The sequence below is a fragment of the Equus przewalskii genome, chromosome 4 (genome assembly GCF_037783145.1).
Source record: "Equus przewalskii isolate Varuska chromosome 4, EquPr2, whole genome shotgun sequence".
In the NCBI taxonomy this organism is placed as follows: Eukaryota; Metazoa; Chordata; class Mammalia; order Perissodactyla; family Equidae; genus Equus; species Equus przewalskii.
The window spans coordinates 100127170-100146189 of NC_091834.1; the positions used below are offsets into that span (position 1 = coordinate 100127170).

Consider the following 19020-nt stretch of genomic DNA (forward strand, 5'->3'; position numbering starts at 1 on the left):
TAACTTTTAAAAATTATACAAATATTATTTGTTTATTGTTGAATGATTTAAAAATCCAGAGAAGCAAAAAGAATAAACCAAAAAAATCAGCTATAATCTCATATTCTAATATATTCAATACTACTCTTTTACTGTGCACATTTCCAAACATTTTTCTATGCACTTATATATAACTTTTTACAAAAATGAGATCGTATGGTACATACTCTTTATAATCTACTTGTTTTGTGTAGCGATATTTTAGAAACACATTTCCATGTCAATTTTTTAAAAATTCCACAACAGTGATTTTTTTTTTAAAACTGAAGGGAAAGACTAATCAGAATCTCCAATAGTAAATGTGTAGTTTGGAAAATCGTAATTTTATATTTACAAAACAAAACAAAAAAAGCTATTGTTTTTGTTATACAACCTACAGAATATAAAGCACAAAAAATTGTTACTGGTTGGTAGGATGTTTATCTGAGATTTTCAGGGGTTTGTTTCATTCCCCATCAGCCTCCTACATTTGGGCAGATCAGCATCTGGAGATGATAATTAGATTATTATGTCAACAAATGGGAGCTTGGGTTACAAAAGACTGGGAAACACAGTGTCTCAATTGCCAAGTGTTCCATTTAATCAACTATCTCCTATTTGGGCTTAAAGTTTTAAAGATAGATTTCACCCATTCTGTTCTGCTGGCTTCCTGTTACTAGTTCTCAGATCATCATACCACACAGTAGCAACTTGCATACTTGAAGTATGCAGTATGCTATTGCTGTTTAAGGCTTGCTCACTTACCGCAGCTTCAAGCAGCAGGACAGGCTCAAATGATGAAAATGAAAGACCTCATTCAAGAAGGCCACACAAGGATGTGCCAGCAAGACCATCCTCCTGATGCATGATCCTATCCCCAAATTGGTCCATTCGTTCACCTTGTTGAAGGTATGTCAACCAGCCTGAGGCAGAAGCTGGCAAGTAACTCAAACCTACCCACAACTGTTCTCTCAAAGGAGCTATTCTAGACAGAAAGCATGTTTCATTAGTTCATCAAGTCATGAAAAAAGTAAGCATGGTTGATTGAACGTAGTACAACCTGGCCCTAAAAAATGTTCTCACGTGTTTTATGTGTACAATCTTTAGGGAGGCAAATATTTACTTATGCAATATAATCAGGAAAGTTGTCTTTTCATCTATTACAATCTGAATAAAGGGGAAAGGAAAAGTACTTTATGATGAATCATTGTTATAATTTAATGTTATCCATTTCCAGAGAAATGCTTTGTTCAAGAAGAAACTGGTTGGCACAACCATAAGGGACACTGTGAAGTGATTTCCTGTCATTTTTCAGAGGTGGGAATATCTGACCTCAGGGGTCTATTAACTATTTTACAACTTTAACTGAGCGTTTTCCTAAGATCCTTTCAACCCTGAAATTCTAAGATCCTGTATTTTTAATATTCAACCCTAAGATTCCTCATTTCTAATATTCATCACTAAACAGAAGATACGAATCAAATTTAAGTAATCATAGCTATAGAAAAACTATTAAGATAATCAGGTCAGGTATGCATTTCTTGCAAAGATTCCAAGGAAAAACTTTTACAGAAGTCTTCTACCTTTAAGAAAGCTTGTTGTGTAGAAAGAAAGCGATTCTCCTAGTCTCTCATATCTCTCTACATTCCCGTTTAAACTCTCCATTGACCCTGAGGCATAGTTTCACTTTTTCGCCACTATTTGCCAGGTACTGCAAATGCACTGTAGTTGAAGTGCATCTGGTATTGTAATGGAAAACAGAATAAATCTCTTTATATTCTGTGTCCATAGCATGTAGAATATAGAATCTTCATTTAGCACTGTTTTTTCATTAGAGAGGTTTTGTCTGAAGTCGCACTAAGCTGGCATTGAAAGGATATGCTAGCTAGAAAATAATTTGCTACAAAACAAAGAGGAAAAAAAAGCCGTGCCTATGATATGCCATATAAGGTGGGCTGAAACTCAGTCCATAGCAACCGGGAAACAGACATCTTCTTGTCTGTTTTCCTTCTGATCGACTTATTCACAGCCTTCCAGCCGGCACCCTCCTTTCAAAGCCTTATTCTTTCCTCTTTGGATCTTGTCTTTGGATTTTCCTCCTTTTCAGTGTCCGCATAAGCATAGCCATCCATAGCTCATTCATTTAGAAGTTATAATTAACAACCAGAGGCACTCACAACTAGAACATGCAACTATGTACTGGGGGGCTTTGGGGAGAAGAAGAAGAAGGGAAAAAAAGTTATAATTAATTAATTGACAGGTATATTGTCTCCTTAAAAGTTTCAGCTTGGTCCAAGTTAACACTTATCGGCTTTTTTCCACTTCAAGCTATTTCAGTATCTGGTCATGTTACCTCTTTGAACCTCAATCCTGCAGTCCACTCTCCTTGAACTCTCCGAATCACTGTATCTCAATGAGCCTGCTCTCTCTGACACCACCTAAAACCAAGCCCATAAATTACCCCTGGTCTTCCACCAAAGCACATTTCCTTCGATTCGTGTTTCTCATTTTGCCGCACAACCTGCCTGTGGTCTTTGACGTTCATCCCCTCCTCTATCCGCTCTCCGCTCCATCTCTAGAGAATCCTCAGGCATCCAGTTTCACAGCTTCTCTGTAGAAGCTTCTACATTTCCTTTTATCACAAATACTTTTCCCCACAGTCTCCATCTGGAACTTTCATCTCTTCTTCCAAACTGGGCACTCTCTGCCCAGCACACAAGTCTCCGTTGGTTCCAAACATGAGGGCATTTAACACCTGACCGTATGTGCCTTGCTGAGGACAAGTACTGTTTTAAGCCACATGTCATTTGGTAAAGATTTTTGTCTTTTTCCTTTTTAAATCATACAGGTCCATTAATATTCAAGAAGTCATTCTCAGAAGGTGGTTAAATGCCTGGAGAAAACTAAAATTAGAAAGGCTTTGCATTTTAAAGGCAGCTCTCTGTTTTTGCATGACCAATGGTAACTCCCTTTTGCTTCCTTTTCTCTGTGGATGCCTTTGTTTGTGAAGTTATTTTTTAACCATAATAAAAAGCTGAAAGGCCAAAATACATAAAGAGAAATATTTTTCATACTCAAGAGGTTATCAAGATACCAAAGGTTTTAAAATGAGTTCATAACATTGATTCTTAAGCTCCAGGCATTTCCTTGAAGAATTTCCAAAAGACTTCAAATATATTTTCCTTGCCAGTGTTCATTTTCAGATGTGTTTAACACCAAGTTTTCGGGTGTGAATATGCATATTTGGCTTGAAAAGATTTCTATATTCACAAACTAAGAGTATAATAAAAGAAAAATAAGGTTTTTTCCTGCATAATATAAAAAGCAGTACAGTATCATTAGAAAAACAGAAGCTCTATACTTGGTTATAACTGGGTGTTAGCATCTCACCGACTCGATTTCTTTCTCTCAGTGGTGAAGGTAGGCCTGGAGGTCGGACTCCATTCTCTGAAGTCTTTCAATCTCAACATTGTTAGATTCAATCACATACTTCTAAACTGAAGTGAATCTTTTTGTTTTTGCAGAAAGTTAGGACCAACTGAAAACTTAGAGGGACCACAGCCACACGACATGGTGAATACTTATGACACCCACTGCAAGTTCAGGGGGTCCCCAAAATCATCCTCAGTTTTGATAATTCTCTAGAAGGATTCACAGAACTCACCAAAGGCTGCTATACTCATGATTACGGTTCTTACAGGGAAAGAATACAGCTCAGAATCAGACAAGAGAAGGAGCACAGAAGGCAGAGATGAGGAAAAGTACCAGATGCTCAGCTCCCAGGTGTGCTCTCTCTGTGGAGTCATGGACACAGTACTTTCCCAGAATTGACTGTGACAGTATGGTTGCGGTGCTGCCAACCAGGGTGGCTCCTTGAGCTTCAGTGTTCAGAGTCTTTACTGAGGCTCCAACACATAGGACTGATTGACTGCCCAAGTGGCTGACCTCAGTTTCCTGCCCCTCCAGAGGCTGAAGTGTGTGACCCAAACCCCCACCCTACATCACATTGTTGGTCAACCTAGTGTGGCCTGCTCCCATCCTAAACACTAACTGGTGTGGCCAGCCCCCACCATAAATCACATTGTTAGGCTCATTCGGCATAACCCAAGGCTCTGAGGCAAACAAACACTCCTATCAGACATAACATCCCAAGGGTTCGGATATTACCTTCCCAAAGGCAAGCGTGAAGTCTCAACCTCTCTTTTGGCAGGGTTAAACTCTTTTCTACACAGTTTGAAAATCTTTCTTTTGATGGCAAGGAAATAAAAGTTCCTAGGACCTTACTACTAGAATGAAACTTGGTAATCCTAGTGTTTCTCAAAGTAGAATTCCAGCACAACTTGCATGAGAGTCACTGGACATTAACAAAGTATAGACTCCAGCATCCGACCCCAACTTACTGATCAGAATCTCTGTTAGAGGAGTTTTGGAATGTGCATTTTAAGCATGTTCCTTTAGCGGTTTCTTATGTAGGCCAAGATTTGAGAAATCTAATTGTGATCCAAGGTAGGTCTTTTTTCCTAATAGTAGAGTGAAAGTAGCATGAGATGCAGAAATAGGAAAAAATTCTGCTTCTATCTCCAATGCTGAGTTTATCTTGAACAAGTCTTTGTTCCTCAAGAATTATGTATTTGGGAGCAACATTTAGCACAGTTTGTTTCAAACAGACATAACTAATGTATCATGTTCCTAGACTGAGAAAATATACATTAAGTTACATTATGCCCTTAGGGAAGACACTTGTGGATTACGAAATGACATTCCTTGTATGTGCCAGTGTGCTGAATTATGGTCTGCCTGAGGAAAATGAGTGGATTTCTTTTTTCAGAGTACCTACATTATAATTGTTTGGCCACTTTGGCAGGAATGTTCCTATTCATTCTTTCATTCATAAATTGTTGAGCGCTTACTCTGTGTCAGGCCTTGTTCTAGATGCTGAGGATCTAACAAAAATGAACAAAACAGAAAATGCTTCTGCTTTAGTGAGGCCAGGAGCACATATATATTGTGCCAAATGGTGATATATGCCACGCAGAGAAAAAAAATCAGGATAGAGGAGAAAAGGCAGCTAAGAGAGGGCTTTGCTACTCAACATAGAATGTTTAGGAAAGGAATTCCTAATACCTGTGAGCAGAGAGGTACAGGAGCGGCCATAGAGTTGTTTGAGGAAAGGGAACAGTAAGTGCTGAGGCGCTGAGGCGGGAACAGCTTCACAATGTAGTGAAGGAGACAGGCTTTGATGATGGGGTTAAAGACAGGCTAAGAGGAGCAGACAGAGATACAGAGAGTACTGGCAGCTCTTTCAAGGAATTCGGCAACAAATGGAAGCAAAGAAATTAGAAGGTCAAGAGAAGGTTTTTGTAGTGATGGTGGTTGTTAAGAATAGATGCATGGCAACATGTTCACATGGAATGATCCAGTAGAAGACAAATTATTGATGCTGTAGAAGAGAGGGGAGAATTGCTGGAGTGATGTCCTGGAGCAAATAAAAAGGGGTAGATGGCATCCGGTGTACAGGTGGAGCACTTGGCCTGAGATACAAACAGGTATCCACTTTCCCTCTTCCTCCTTTTCCTCATCTCTCTGATTCCCACAGTGACCTCATTCTCAGCCTACCTGCCTCTTCCTACAAGTCTCTCATGGTGCATGCATCCTTTTGTCTCCTGATGGACACTTCCTTCATAGAAAAGAAAAAATATATATTTGTAACATTTTCCACTGTAGAGTGGGGCTAAAATATCTGCTCTGCCTATTACCAGTGTTGTTGTATGGATCAAATGAGATTTTACACAGAATGGCCCTTTGGAAGCTATGAATCCTTGAACTTCATTTTAGAATGGAAGAAACAAATCATTATCAAAATTGTAACGGTGTTAGCTGGTCCTCTCAGCATGCTCACTATGTGTACCTTTCCTTGTCTCTTCTCTTTACCTATTCTATATTGAATGACCAAATTTTTTCTGCTGTTTCCAACTGACACTTTGAGTCAAATGTCTAAATATTACTTCACCTGCTGGGAGAACTCAGAGCCAAAAAGTCTACTATTCTGGTCAGTTGTTAAATTTCTCATTCAATACGTTAAGCCCTGAGTGATTTGAGAAAACTTGTGATGAGTTAGAATCAGAGTGAATAGTGCCACCTGCTGGAATCACACTTGAAGTAGCAGGAGGGAGGATACTAAGAGCTGTCCATGGTTTTGACCCATTCATTGTTTTGTCACTCAAAGTCGTGATCCAGATTTATTCAAAGGTAATTTCTGCCATATACTCATTTCTGATGCCAATGTGCCACCTTATACATTTCTCTTTCAATATCTCTCTTTTCTCCCTGTAATGATTCAATATCTAAAATTACCATTAAGACTAGCTGTAGTTCAATTTATTATTTCTCTTAGAATCTCTTGGATATTGATGATAGAATGTTGGCATTTGAAGGGACCTTAGAGATCTAGTTCAGAGTTCTCAAACACATTTTTGGACAGAGAAACTCTTGTAAAACTATAGATGTAATCCTCATTTCAGACACCAGTAAACTGAGACCCAAAAAGGTGAAAAGGCGAAGTCAAGACTAGAACTCGGATATGCTGATTCCCAAACCATTCCCTACATCAGTTAAGATGCTTTCTGCCACAATAAAATTGGCTTAAATAATAATGGATGTCTCACTTAAGAAGTCTTGAGGCGTCTCTGGTAATAATTTAGGGGCTGAACAGTGTCACCAAAGACCCAGGTTCATCCCATTGCCCTCCCTGTTCTCCTCAGTGTGTCTGATGTTTGCAAGATGGCTCCAGCAACATTAGGAACCACAACCTCCACCCAAGATCAAGGAACAGAAAAGGGACTGACTGTCTCTTCTCTTCTGAGCTAATAAATTTGTCCCAAAGGGCCCCTAGAGACTCCCCCTTGTGTTTTATTGGCCAGGAGGAAATGATAGGTCTCATCTTAAGTGGGTTACTCCCAAAAAGCACGGATTTGTCATGTTTGACTTAGACAAATCCAGATTCACCCTCTGAGCCTGAGGTAGGACCGTTCTTGCCTGAAGCTTACGATCATATGGAAGCACATAGATTCTTAGGCAAAATTGGGTCAGCTCACAAGGAAAAGGAAGGGCAGGGAGAGAGTGGCTAATTGTTGTGGGAAAACAGTCTCTCCCATTTCTGCTTATCTTCTGAGCAAGAGGCATTGACAACTTTGTTCATATCTTTTTAAGGTTGTATGTATAGCAAACAGCTTTGGAAGATATTGATAGTGTCTTCCTCCAGAACACAGGGTAGATTTGTTTCCTGGCCAAGATAATAAACCTAATGTCTCCCCAGGGCAAAAGTTGGGCAGGTCTGCTAGCAGCACCTTTAAAAGACTAGAGTTTCCTAAATTTAGGGTTCCTTGGCTGCGACACAAACTCACTACATAGGCAGCATCCATCTGGGCTGCTCCACATGGCCCCCAGGGGACTCGGGGGACAAGAGAAACCAATGTGGATATGAAGCTCATGCTGCCTGCTGAGCTGTGAATAATAGAGTCCTTTGTCTCTGACCCAGGAGTCTCCTGTCTTCTGCTAGCGTCTATGAAACTGCAGCAGGCTAACTTGTTAGTTTGCAAGTTGGGTAAAATCCCAGGTGCTTCCCAGTTCTTGACACTAACAGAAAAGCAACCAGTGGTGTTTGCTACCGTGTTCGTTCCAATGAGCCTTGCTAGATACATCCAATTCTCAAGCACTTATTGCTGGAAATAAGAATAGTTTCAGTATGTAAGAAATTCCTTTTCCATAGGCGGAAACAGGGCAACGCTTCAGTCTCCAACTGGAGACACACATTAAGTAAGAACAGTGTCATTGGCTCTAGTTTCTTTTATGCTGCCTCCCTTTTATTTGCTCGCTGACTCTCTCTGTAATTATCTCTTTTAAAATGTCAGCGCCTGTCACCCAGAAGACCAAGAGCAATCAGCCACAAACTGAACTTTCTCCAAGGCATCCCTTAGCAATGTCGGGGAAGCTGACATTGAATGACTGAGAAAAAGGAACCCTTTCCTTCACTCTCACACTAGACACTGCAGCCTCCTTCCTCAGGAAGCAATAGAAGGGAAGTGGGGTGTGCTAAAATTGTGAGTCTTTTTTTCAACAGAGCCTGAATAGAGGCTCTTTAAGGAAGATTCTTCTCTTGGAGGCTCTTGACCTTGAGTCCCTCTTACTGCACCAATCAGGGTGAGAGGACTCAGCTACAGGAGCATCCTGGAGACTTTCTTTCCTTCTCTAGAGTGAAATGTTGATATTAAGAAGACCATGCTCTAGAGGAAGAAATGGGGGATCTGGTGTGACAAGCACAGAAAAAAGTGTGGATATTTCCTAGTTAATTGCCGATACTCAGGGTTTTCCAAATGGTGACAATTTAAAGACCTGGACAAGAATTCATCAGAGCAAGAAGAGAGGAGTAGAGGAAATTAGAGCAGCATTTACCCTCTGAGTCAAACCTTAGGGTTAACCTCAATTTATCCCTAAATTGTATTTCCCTGATGGCTGTTGACACCTTTAAAACGAAACAATCTTTCCTACTTAGCTCAGGAACCCTTGTTCTCATGCTATTCTGACAACTTACATTGAAAAATGCATCTGCTAAAACATAGCTCTACAAGAACAGTGTAGATCCAATCGTAAAGTGGAGGCTATTTTCTTCCCCATTGACTATGCCAGAAATACAGGGAAAGATCAGTCTGAGTCATTCTGATCGTACTTCCACAGAAACCTTGATGAAGGTCACCGGCCTCCATCGAGTCACAATGAGCCCTGGAGGCAGGTGCTCCTAACTCAGAGGAGATATTTTACTGGAGCGCTTATGGAATCACCACAGGTGTTAAAATTAAAGTTCTCTTTCTAATGACATAAAAGATCAAAACTCCTTGGTACAATTAGGTTGATTAAATTGAGCTTGCGTCTAATATCCCTGTAGCTCAATAAAGTTAATGCAGCTTTCAGAGGGGCCTGACTCAGAGGCAGGAAACGGTCTAGGACCTGAGAGAATCTGGCCCACTGCTGTTTTAAAATTAGAAGTTTGATTGCTTGCGACATCATCGCAAAATGGTACCAATCCAAAGAAGCTGAATTTTCCATTAGCCCAGGGAGAAAAATGACAGATATTTAAATTTAGCTGCTTAGAGATTAGGCAGAAGGCTTATTGATAGATAGAGGGGCTGAATCTCTTTGTAAGCAAAGTTAGGAAATCCACTGGTGTGCCACCTCTTTAATGTGGAAAGGAATTCACTGAGCCTGAGGGAGTGGGGACGTGTGTGCTGCTTCAGCGTTAAAGTGCCTCTCCTACCAATTGCAAGAAAAATATACATTTAAAATATGTGTTTGTAAAGCACCGGGTGGTCACCGAGGAACTTAAAACCTAAGATGTGAAGTAAGAAAAGTGCTTACACCTGAAGCTACCAAAGCAACCACCTGTTCGAGTTTTCCATTGATGCAAGGTGATTTGTTACAGAAGGGGGTTGATTTGGAACAGATCCAGGAAAAAAGAATGATTTGTGGTCAGTGCTGGAGGGTAGGTTATGAGAAGGATCCGGCATCCCAGATGGGGTATAACCAAGGTGCGCAATAAATGATTCCAGAAAGGGGTGAATCTTGAGCTGCAGGAATCTTGAGCGACCTTTTAAACAGTCATGAGTTATCTGAAAAAGATGCAGGTCACCTTCATTGCCTCAACAATTCATTGCTCCCTAACTGACGGTAGGAGCCACGGTGATTAGATTAATGAAATAAAGTTTTGTAAATTCCCCCAAAGCAAGAGCTCTTGACTCTAGTTATGCATAAACATTTTTCAGGGAGTTTTTAAGAATACCAATGCCTGACCCAGACCAACTGAGCTAGTGTCTCTGGGGATAGAGCTGGACATGGGTTTTTCACAAAGCTCTCCAGGTAAAATTCACTACCCTAGGAGTAATTGACAAGTTACGTTGTGTGTAGAAGCAAAAGATCCCAGGCTCTGAAATCTGACAAGCCTGAGTTCAGATCCTGACTCCACTACTCACTAAATCTAAGACATCAACATGTGCTTAACTTTTCCAAGTCTCATTTTCCTTATCTGGAGTCAATGATAGTGACTTCTCCACGGGCTTCTAAAGATTAAGTAGAAAGTGAATGTATGATTGGCCCCCAATACAAGTTTATTTTCCTCCCCTTGCTTGTTAATGGTTGATAATGGATTGATGTTTTGTCCTTCCTCAAATGATTTTGCCCTACACCTTTGTAGCGAGTGACAGGCTTAGATTATTTTTCTCTCCCTGCTGTGTTTTATTTCTAGAATTTACTGCTCTTTGGTATCTGGGAGGAAAATACTCATGTGCTTTTCATGCTTTCTGCTCCTCCAGCTGCCACAGAAGTGTCCTTTTCATTTGATGTCGGAAATGGGCCAGTGGAGATTGTGGTGAGGTCACCCTCCCCTCTCAATGACGACCAGTGGCACCGGGTCACCGCAGAAAGGAATGTCAAGCAGGCCAGCCTACAGGTGGACCGGCTGCCACAGCAGATCCGCAAAGCCCCAACAGAAGGTCACACCCGCCTGGAACTCTACAGCCAGCTGTTTGTTGGTGAGTAATGGAAGGCAGTCATGACTTACCTCTGTTATTTTAATAACCTTCACAATGGAAAAAAATAAAAATAAAAAAATAAATAAAGCAGCCTGTGGAGGGTTTTGATAGAGATCTTTCCAAAGGTTAATATCTGCACCTCTTGTAGTCTTCTCCAAGACAAAATGGAACAAGGAAGAGACCCAAATCTGGTTCCACTCTCCAGTCTCTGGCGTTCACAGTCCTCATCTACAAAATCAGAGGTAGCCAGAGACATCTCTGAGGCCTCTGATCTATGGAATATTAGGTTTATGGATTTGGAACTATTATAACGTTCTTGATTTAGGGCACTTGTAATTGTGTGAAAGGAAGGAAGAGTTGGAGGGAGGGAGGAAAGGAGGGAGGAAGGAATAAGGAAGAGAAGATGGGCTCCATAAGTTCAGGTTTGCTTGAAATAAGTAGAAATCCATTCTTTTCTCTGCTCATCCTCAAGGTTCTAAACAGAGAAAGATTTAGACTTCTTCTTATGTAGTATCTTTCTACATGGGAAAGAGATCGACACTGAGAAGAAATTTAAACAGAGTAAAGTTAAGCATCCTGTGCAAGTGGATCCATCCTCACAGTCTAGTCTTTGCTTTGACATATTCCAGCTGAACCTAACATTACTTCGAATCAATACCTGTTTCCATGTCCAGAATTCTAATAGTTTAGGAAAGTAGCCATTTTTCCTCTGTTAAATGAAAGGAAAGAAAGTTTTAAGGACATTGTGGCTGTGTACCACTTTAGACCCCCCCCTTCTCTGAGTTTCTTGGGGTTAATTAATCAAGTCAGTCACCTGCAGCAGTCTCAGACCAAGCAAAACCAGATGTGACCCAGTTGCTGTTCACGGTCATAACACCTGCCATGCTACGGTAGAGCCTCACCCAGGGTCAGCTAATTTTAACAAGAGCCAGAGTCTCCACAGTGTCTTTCATAATTATGGTGGGATGCTTTAAGAATATTAGAAATTTACAAAAAGAAAGGTAAAATTAGGTATCCACTCCTTTGGTTCAATGTGGGCAAAATACAAAACAATAGCATCAGTTAATTAGCTTTAGAAGTGAGACTGACCTGTTAAGAGGCCATGTCAGTCAGGGGCCATGAAGGAGTCACAGATTTGGAAATAAAACACTGGCTCCCCAACCCCAACTAGAACTCAGCCCCTTCCAAATCCTCCCCTTGAGTTACAGTTCTCAAAATCACACATTATTTTACCATTGGTTTTTATTAGTTAAATATCAAGTCCACTGACTTCTGCTGAATGTCGTGAGCAAATTTCACTTTATCAATATATCTTGCCCAGGTTACCCAGGACAGGTTTCTTCCTAAAGCCTCTTCATCCCAAGCATGTAAGTTAGATTCTACTTGGTTTTCATCAAAATAGATGACCCTAAGTGGCCCCATGTCTCATTTTTCTGAACTTGCCCCTGGATGTAGAGGTCCAGCTTTACTTTTCTCCATTTCTATTCACTGACTATAGATGTCTCCAAGAACTTTGGAGCCAGGTAAAGTTGTAAAGTGAAAAAGGATAAGAGGAGCATTTATTATGGTCTTGGGAAGACTTCTGATTCATTTAAACAAGATGACCAGGAACAGCTTATAAAAAGGGAGGAGCAGAGAGCTGAGGTCAGAATTCAACAGAACAGTTAAATTTAAGGGACAGGCAGAAAAATAGCATCTCAGGAAGAAGAATGAAGGTGAATGGAAGAACAAACAAGGAAAATCTAGCAGAGGGGCAGGAGGAGGAGAGAGTTTCACGAAACTCTGCTTATTATTGAGGAATAATATCGTGTCGTATGTAAAATAAGGCAAGGGAAACATTCTTTGAGTTTAATAATTATGAAACCATTGGTGACCTCGGAAAGAGAAGTTTCAGAACAGTGGGCTGACACAATGAGTCAGCAGCTTCTTTGCACTTGATGAAAAAGAGTCTCATGTCCCAGTTCTAATTTCCTCTTATCTTAAAAGTGGGCGTGATGCGCATCTCCCAGGCACAAGCTATTTGAGCCAATATGAAAAATATTGCTCTGCAACAGAGTCTACCCCAGGGGAAGCGGGGAGGGGGGCTTTTTTCCAGAGAAAAACAAGTTCAACAGCTATGAAATCCTGGAGCCCATTATCCCAAGACTATTCTATAGGGATTCAGGCAACTGGAGAGTTGTGCTCAGCTCAGCTCTAATAAGAAATTATCCTGACCAAGCACTGCACTTTCCCTCTTCGAGTCTCTTTTCTCATCTGTCTAATAGAGGAGTTGGGGTAGTTGGTCCCCAAAATTTCTTCCAACTTTAACTATTTTGGATTTTGCTTTAGAGATGGCTAAAAAAGGTTGTCCTTCCCACAGTGTCGTGTGGTTAAAAACATGAGCTTTGAATCCCACCTCACCTCTCTCACTTACCAGCTGGAGACCGCTGTCAAGTTGCTTAATATTTCTGTGTTAAGTAGGGAGACAGTCCTTACATCTCAGGATGAAACGAGACACAGTCCATGCCAAGCGCTCCGTAGAGTACCTGGCGTAGAGTCAAAACTCATTAAAAAGGAGTATTTCTCTATCTTTTCCTCTACATTTTACCCCCTTGACTTTCATCTTCCTCCATGTAATATTCACTCCCTGCTACAGAGCTCACTGCCAGATGGCTCGTTTCTTCTTCCCCAAAATACTGACCTGAAGTGGGATCACTTCAACCCACAAGCCCTGAAGGAAAGTCCACATGCATAAATGCCCCTCGACATCCAAAATCATCCTGCAGTGACTCTGCTCACCTGCCACAGTGGCCACCGAGCTGCAGGCAAGCGCCCAGGAGTGTTCTCACCATCAGCCAAGAAAGCAAGTGAGTGTCATCAGAAAACCTCACACTGGCAGCGTTGTCACAGCTGAGACATGTGGCAGACTTGCCTATGAGCTCCATCAGCGTTCTAGAGAAGGAAGGGCTCTGACTCAACTTAAAGCTAAAACAGACTGGAAGTCGTTCTTGGCTTTGCACGCGGGATGGACTTTAAGGAAGGCTGACCTCCACCCACTGCCTGTGTTAGCAAGGCCAGGCTCATGTCTCCTTTTTCAAAGTAACTGAAAAAACAGAGAGGCTACAGTTCTCGTTACTCTACATCTAGAATATAATTAGAAGCTGCATCAAGAGAGGGGTAACGCAGGTCTTTTGGAAGTAATGAGAATCCAGCTACAATTCTGGTTTGGTACAAAAGTACCAAATAAATTTAAAAATGAAAAGTGACACAGGAAGAAAAGCAGTTGCTGCTATTTGTCTAAAAAGCACGGGAAACTTTCTCATGTTTCTGATCCAACATGAGCCACTAGCATATGATGAGCACCCGGGATGGCCCAGCAGAGGGACTTAAACCACATGGCGATCTGTAGCCCCAGCCAGCCCAGGTGCTCAGGCCTGCATCCTCCTTGGCAGTCACGGGCCAGATTTTTCTTAGGGGTGGAGAACAGCAAGCATGCGCAAGGTCATTATCTAAGCATGAACAATGCCAGGCTGGATTGAGCCAAAGCCCTCTTGGCACAGACATGCCAGGAAGTTTGGAGTCCTGGCAGCTGAGAAAGCAGTGGCGGGGCTGTGAGGGAGGGTATCTGCTGGGCCCTTGGCCTGGAAGCCGGGCAGCCAGCCCAGGGCATGGTCAGAGAGGTGGTGAGTGTGGGCCACAGAGCAGAGCTGAGCGGGCCAATCAGGGCAGGTGGCTGGGATAGAGGTTACTTTGCAGCAGGCTAAACATAGGCCAGAGCGTGTCACTGTCCTTGGCGGTGATTTAAAGAGGAGGTCAGAGTTCAGGAAAGCTGGAAGCTGCTTCAGAAAGCTTTGGGAAGAAATCAGCCTCCTAAGCGGCCCCTTGAGAGAGAAAGTTAGGTCATTTTAACTAATGACAAATGTCCAGGCTCAACTCACGTGGCTCTGACCTCTTCCAAAATGTCTCTGGAGGTTAAAAGAAGGCCATCCCTTTTGTGCAAGATGTCACCCAAAAGGAGCTGAAAAGCCATTCTCATTCCTTCAGGATCTTTCTCGCTGGATGGGAGGCCTGACTGGAAACTCAGTGAGGGGAGAGCCTTCTTCAGGAGGACTCAGAGACTACGGGGAGCAGGGAAGCCTGCAGCTTCCGCTTCCTCTGACAGTTTGTCTGTCAGGAAACGTCTTCACCTGAGTGGCAACTGAGTTTATGGAGGAGTTGAGGTTTATCAAATGGACTTAGCAGTGAATGCGGACGAGGGTACTAGGACCATTCTCTCCCCTAAGCTTGGCTAGCAGCCCCACAAAACGCCCCCATCCTCCCCAAACTCAATAACAGAGCTTGATTGATCAGCTGCTCCTCATAGCCTCTGTATTCCCAAATCATGAATGGATAATTCCATTGCCGTCTGAAATGCAATGTCATTGAGAGAGTGAAGAGAAAAATCAACATTTGTATGCAAAGGAGAAAAATAGAATTCCAGTCATTAAGTGCCCCCAAATCTGTGTATGAATACAATGGTTATTTCTAGTATCCAAAAATGTAGGTTAAAAAATATTTAATCCAAATTGCAGGAATTAAAACTTGTGGCTTGTTCCCATTTCCTGCAAACCTGACTCAGTAGCAACAACGTAAATCCTGGCTAAGATGTCCTGGGTGAGACTTCAAGGCCAAGTGCTTCACATCCTTTATTTACCTCACTTGATCCACACAAGAAGCTTCTAAAGGAAATACCAGGACTAATCCCTTTTTTATTTTCACAGTGAAGAAACAAAAGCTAAAGCTAGTTAACAGCCCAAGGTCATGCAGCCAGTAAGAGACAGAGCTGGGATTGGATCCCAGACAGTCTGATTCCAGAGACTCAGCTGGAGGAGAGGAAGAGAATTCCTCTACCCTCTGGGTCCTTCTGGCTGGTCTACAAATTAAATTGACATGAGACAGAATGACAGGAGAAAATCAAACAAAGCTTTATAACACGTCTACGTGGGAGAAACCCAGGAGAACTGGGTAACTCACCAGAATGGCTGAAGCTGTCACCTTAAATACCATATTCAGCTAAAGACAAAGGAGGATGTTGGGGATAGTGATTTGGGGCTCCAAAGGGGAGGAAAGCAATTCACATGGAAATGGAAAAGCAAATGTTTGTACATAAGAGTGGGCTTAGCCAGGATCCTCACAGTCTACGATACCCAGAATTACCTATGGTGATGGCCTGTCCTGGGAACAGGACTTCTATCTTAAATTCTTTTAGGCAGTTAGGGAGAAGGTCAAAGTTTCTTTCAGAATCTTTTGTTCTTAAAAACAATCAAGCCAAAGAGACACATTTTGGAGTGGCAAATTCTGATCCCCGACACGGCTCGTAACCATTCATCCTGTCAAAGCAAAAATTGCACAAGACAAAGTTAAATGGGCACAGAAGACTTCATTCAAGGATAGAGCAGTCAGCAGAGGGGGCACAACTCAGTCTGAGCTCAACTCTGTCGAAACAAGTGGTGGTAGGGTTGTTGCTCATTTGTTGTTTTTTGGTTTTAATTGTGGTAAAATACACAATAAAAGAGTTTTTAAGAGCTAGGGTAGAAGGGATCATAGGCCATCTGTGTTTGCTAGTTGGCTTTACCCAAAGGAAGAGTAAACTTCCTCTTATCTTCCTGACAGGAGGTAGTTTTACAACTTGGAGCAAGGTGCCCACCCTGGGAGGTGAGGCTCCCACCCTCCCACAGAAACTGAGAGAGAGGCAATGGCTCCCTTGATATTTACATTTCAAAGAGATGGTTCCCAGGTCCTGGAGAAAAACATCCCTGGGTTGTAAAACTGGCAAAAGACTTTTAAAAAGATTTACGTCTCAAACCGGGCAGAGAAAGAATTTACAATTACAAGTTTTCTAAAGTAAATGCTCTAAGAATTGGGAAGACTAGAGTCTAAAGTTTAGTCAAGCTGAAGGGACCCTTAAGGCCGTCTTTGTCAGTCTATCCCAGGGTCTCTCATCTGAGGTGGTACTGTGGCCCACAGGCTATTTGGAAAAGTGTGGTGGCACTGGGGTGCTACCTTCAGCAACAGGCTGCAGACAAAGCTTCCCACAGTGCGCAGGAGAATCCATCCCAACAAAGGCTTGCACACACCCCAAATGGCAGTAGTGCCCCCATTATGAACCACTGCTCTCTGTCACGGCATCTATAGTAGGAGACGAGGAGGTCAAGCCAGGCCTGTCAGCCCTGGCAGGTATTCTGTGGATTACAAAGTCACAGTGGCGAAGATCAAGGCAGGCAGAGGATCACTGTCAGACGCAGACACAAAGGTTTCGATTAACAAGAGAATCTTATGCAGAAGCTCTCTTGGAGGGTAATGAGACTCAAATAAGCTCTTTTTTCTTTTTAGCTCTTTTAGAAAACCCTTTACGACATCAACATTGACCTCTCAAAAGCTATGTCTAGAAGACATTCTTCCCGTCTTTCTTCTCTGGGATTCCACGCAGCTATAGGGGAGGAAGACATTTCCTCTGCCCAGTCTGGGTCCTTCTAGTTGGACAATGAATTAAATTCACGAGACAGAATAACAGGAGAAAATTAAACAAAGCTTTATAACATGATTCATGAGAGAGGCTCAGGCAAACTGAGCCACTTGCCAAAATGGCGGAAGCTCTCACCTTAAATACCTCCCTCAGGTAAAGACAAAGGAGGATGTTGTCAATGGGGGGAGTCAGTTATGGGAGATTACCAGAAAGGCACAGTAAACAAGAGTAAGGTTGTTATGCAGATTTAAGTCCTTGCCTTTGGTATTGGTAAGAGTTTCTAGAGATAAGGTCATCCCCCCTTCTTCCCCATACAGAGAGGGAGACACCTTTACAGATGGAGACTTCCTTTACAATGTAAATGTCTCTTAAAGGGTAAGCAAATTCTACTTTTCCGGATTTCTCTCATGTCTGCAGTTTTTAAAAGTAACCATCCCAAAATAATCCTCATGCCAGAGAGACATATCTTGGGGTGGCCAATTCCAGTCCCCTACACAGTGTACTCACCCACATTACTTCTGACCTCACTGGCCATGACTTCAGTCTCTCCTGGAAATGTTTTCCTCTCCTTGACCACTAAGTGTTGAAGGTCACGGAGCCCTCCTTTCTTCTCCAACTGTACATTTTTCTGGTTGATCTTATCCAGTCCAATGGCTTCCAATACTGTTCATGTGCCAGTGACTCTGAAATTGAAATCTCCAGGTTTCACTTCTCTCAGGAACTCTGCATCCACCTATCCAACTGTCTACTTGGCATCTCAACTTGGATGTCCACTGGGCATCTCAGTGTAAACATGGCAGAAAAGAACTGTTGATGCCTACCCCCAACCTGTTCTTCCACCAGCCTTCCCCGCTCAGTAAATGACATCACCATCCACACATTTTGGCTTGAGTCCAAAATTTGGAGTTACCCTTGATTCCTCTCTTTCCCTCATCAGTGCCCATCAATAGAAACTCTGCCTCCAGACTGCCCCAGCTGCATCCACCGCTCTCTATTGCCACAGATCCCACCCTAGTCAAAGCCACAGTAGTTTCTTGCTTGAACTATTTCAACTAGTCTCCATAGTCTTGGTGTGGTCCCCGAACACACCAAGCTTATTCCTGCTTTAGAGCATTTGCACTGGCCTGAAGTACCTCCCTAGACATTGACAAGGCCGACTCCTTCTTGTCATTCATAGCTCGGCTTCAGTTACCTCCTCAGAGAGACCTTCTCTGACCACTCAATCTAGCATAGCCAGTCATTCACAATTTTACATTGTCCTTAGAACTTGTGATCTGTTCATTTATTTTTGTGTCCTTCCCCTAGAAGGTAAGCTCCATGACAACAGAGATCTACAATAACACTACATTCGTTGCCCAATGAATATTTGCTGAGTGAACAATTGAACGAAGGAATAAGTGAATTGCATGTTTTTTGTTGTTTCTCTGAGTTAATATTCATGCACTTTTTTGTTACTTCTCTGAGTTAATAGTCTTATTACCATCTTTGGAAATATCTTTTTCTCCAGGTACCACAGACTGAAATCAAGCATGACAGAAACCTAAAAAAAAAGACAGTCACAGAGAAATTCAGAATATTATGAAAGACAGTATCTCAGATCAGTCTAGGCTCTAAATGTAGTTTTCAGTCTCCCTCGCTCAAATTGAGGTCCTGCCTGTTTGGCAGTAGCTGAGATGCTAGCTGGAACCCTAACGCAGAGTTTCTGCCCCAACTCTTACGACTGGTCCTCTAGTTCTCTCCCAGACAGAGATAGGGAGTGATGTCATGATTAGAAACACTGCCATCGGTAAAGTAATAAAATAAAATGATTTGCTAGACAAAATCTAGTAGAAAAAATTGCTAGATGAAATCAATAAACTACCTACAAAGCAAAAATGCAAATAAAACACAGAAGCTGCTGCCTCACAGCTGTTCACCACAAGGATTACTGGCCCCAGA

General features: G+C 42.1%; 1 protein-coding gene across 1 annotated transcript in view; it reads left to right on the forward strand.

The window, feature by feature from the left end:
* Positions 1–19020, forward strand: part of CNTNAP2 (contactin associated protein 2) — a 1871069-nt gene that overhangs the window by 1643607 nt on the left and 208442 nt on the right. Inside the window, exon 17 of the mRNA XM_070616681.1 lies at positions 10380–10598. Coding sequence (XP_070472782.1) covers positions 10380–10598 — 219 coding nt within the window. The remainder of the gene's footprint in view (positions 1–10379; positions 10599–19020) is intronic.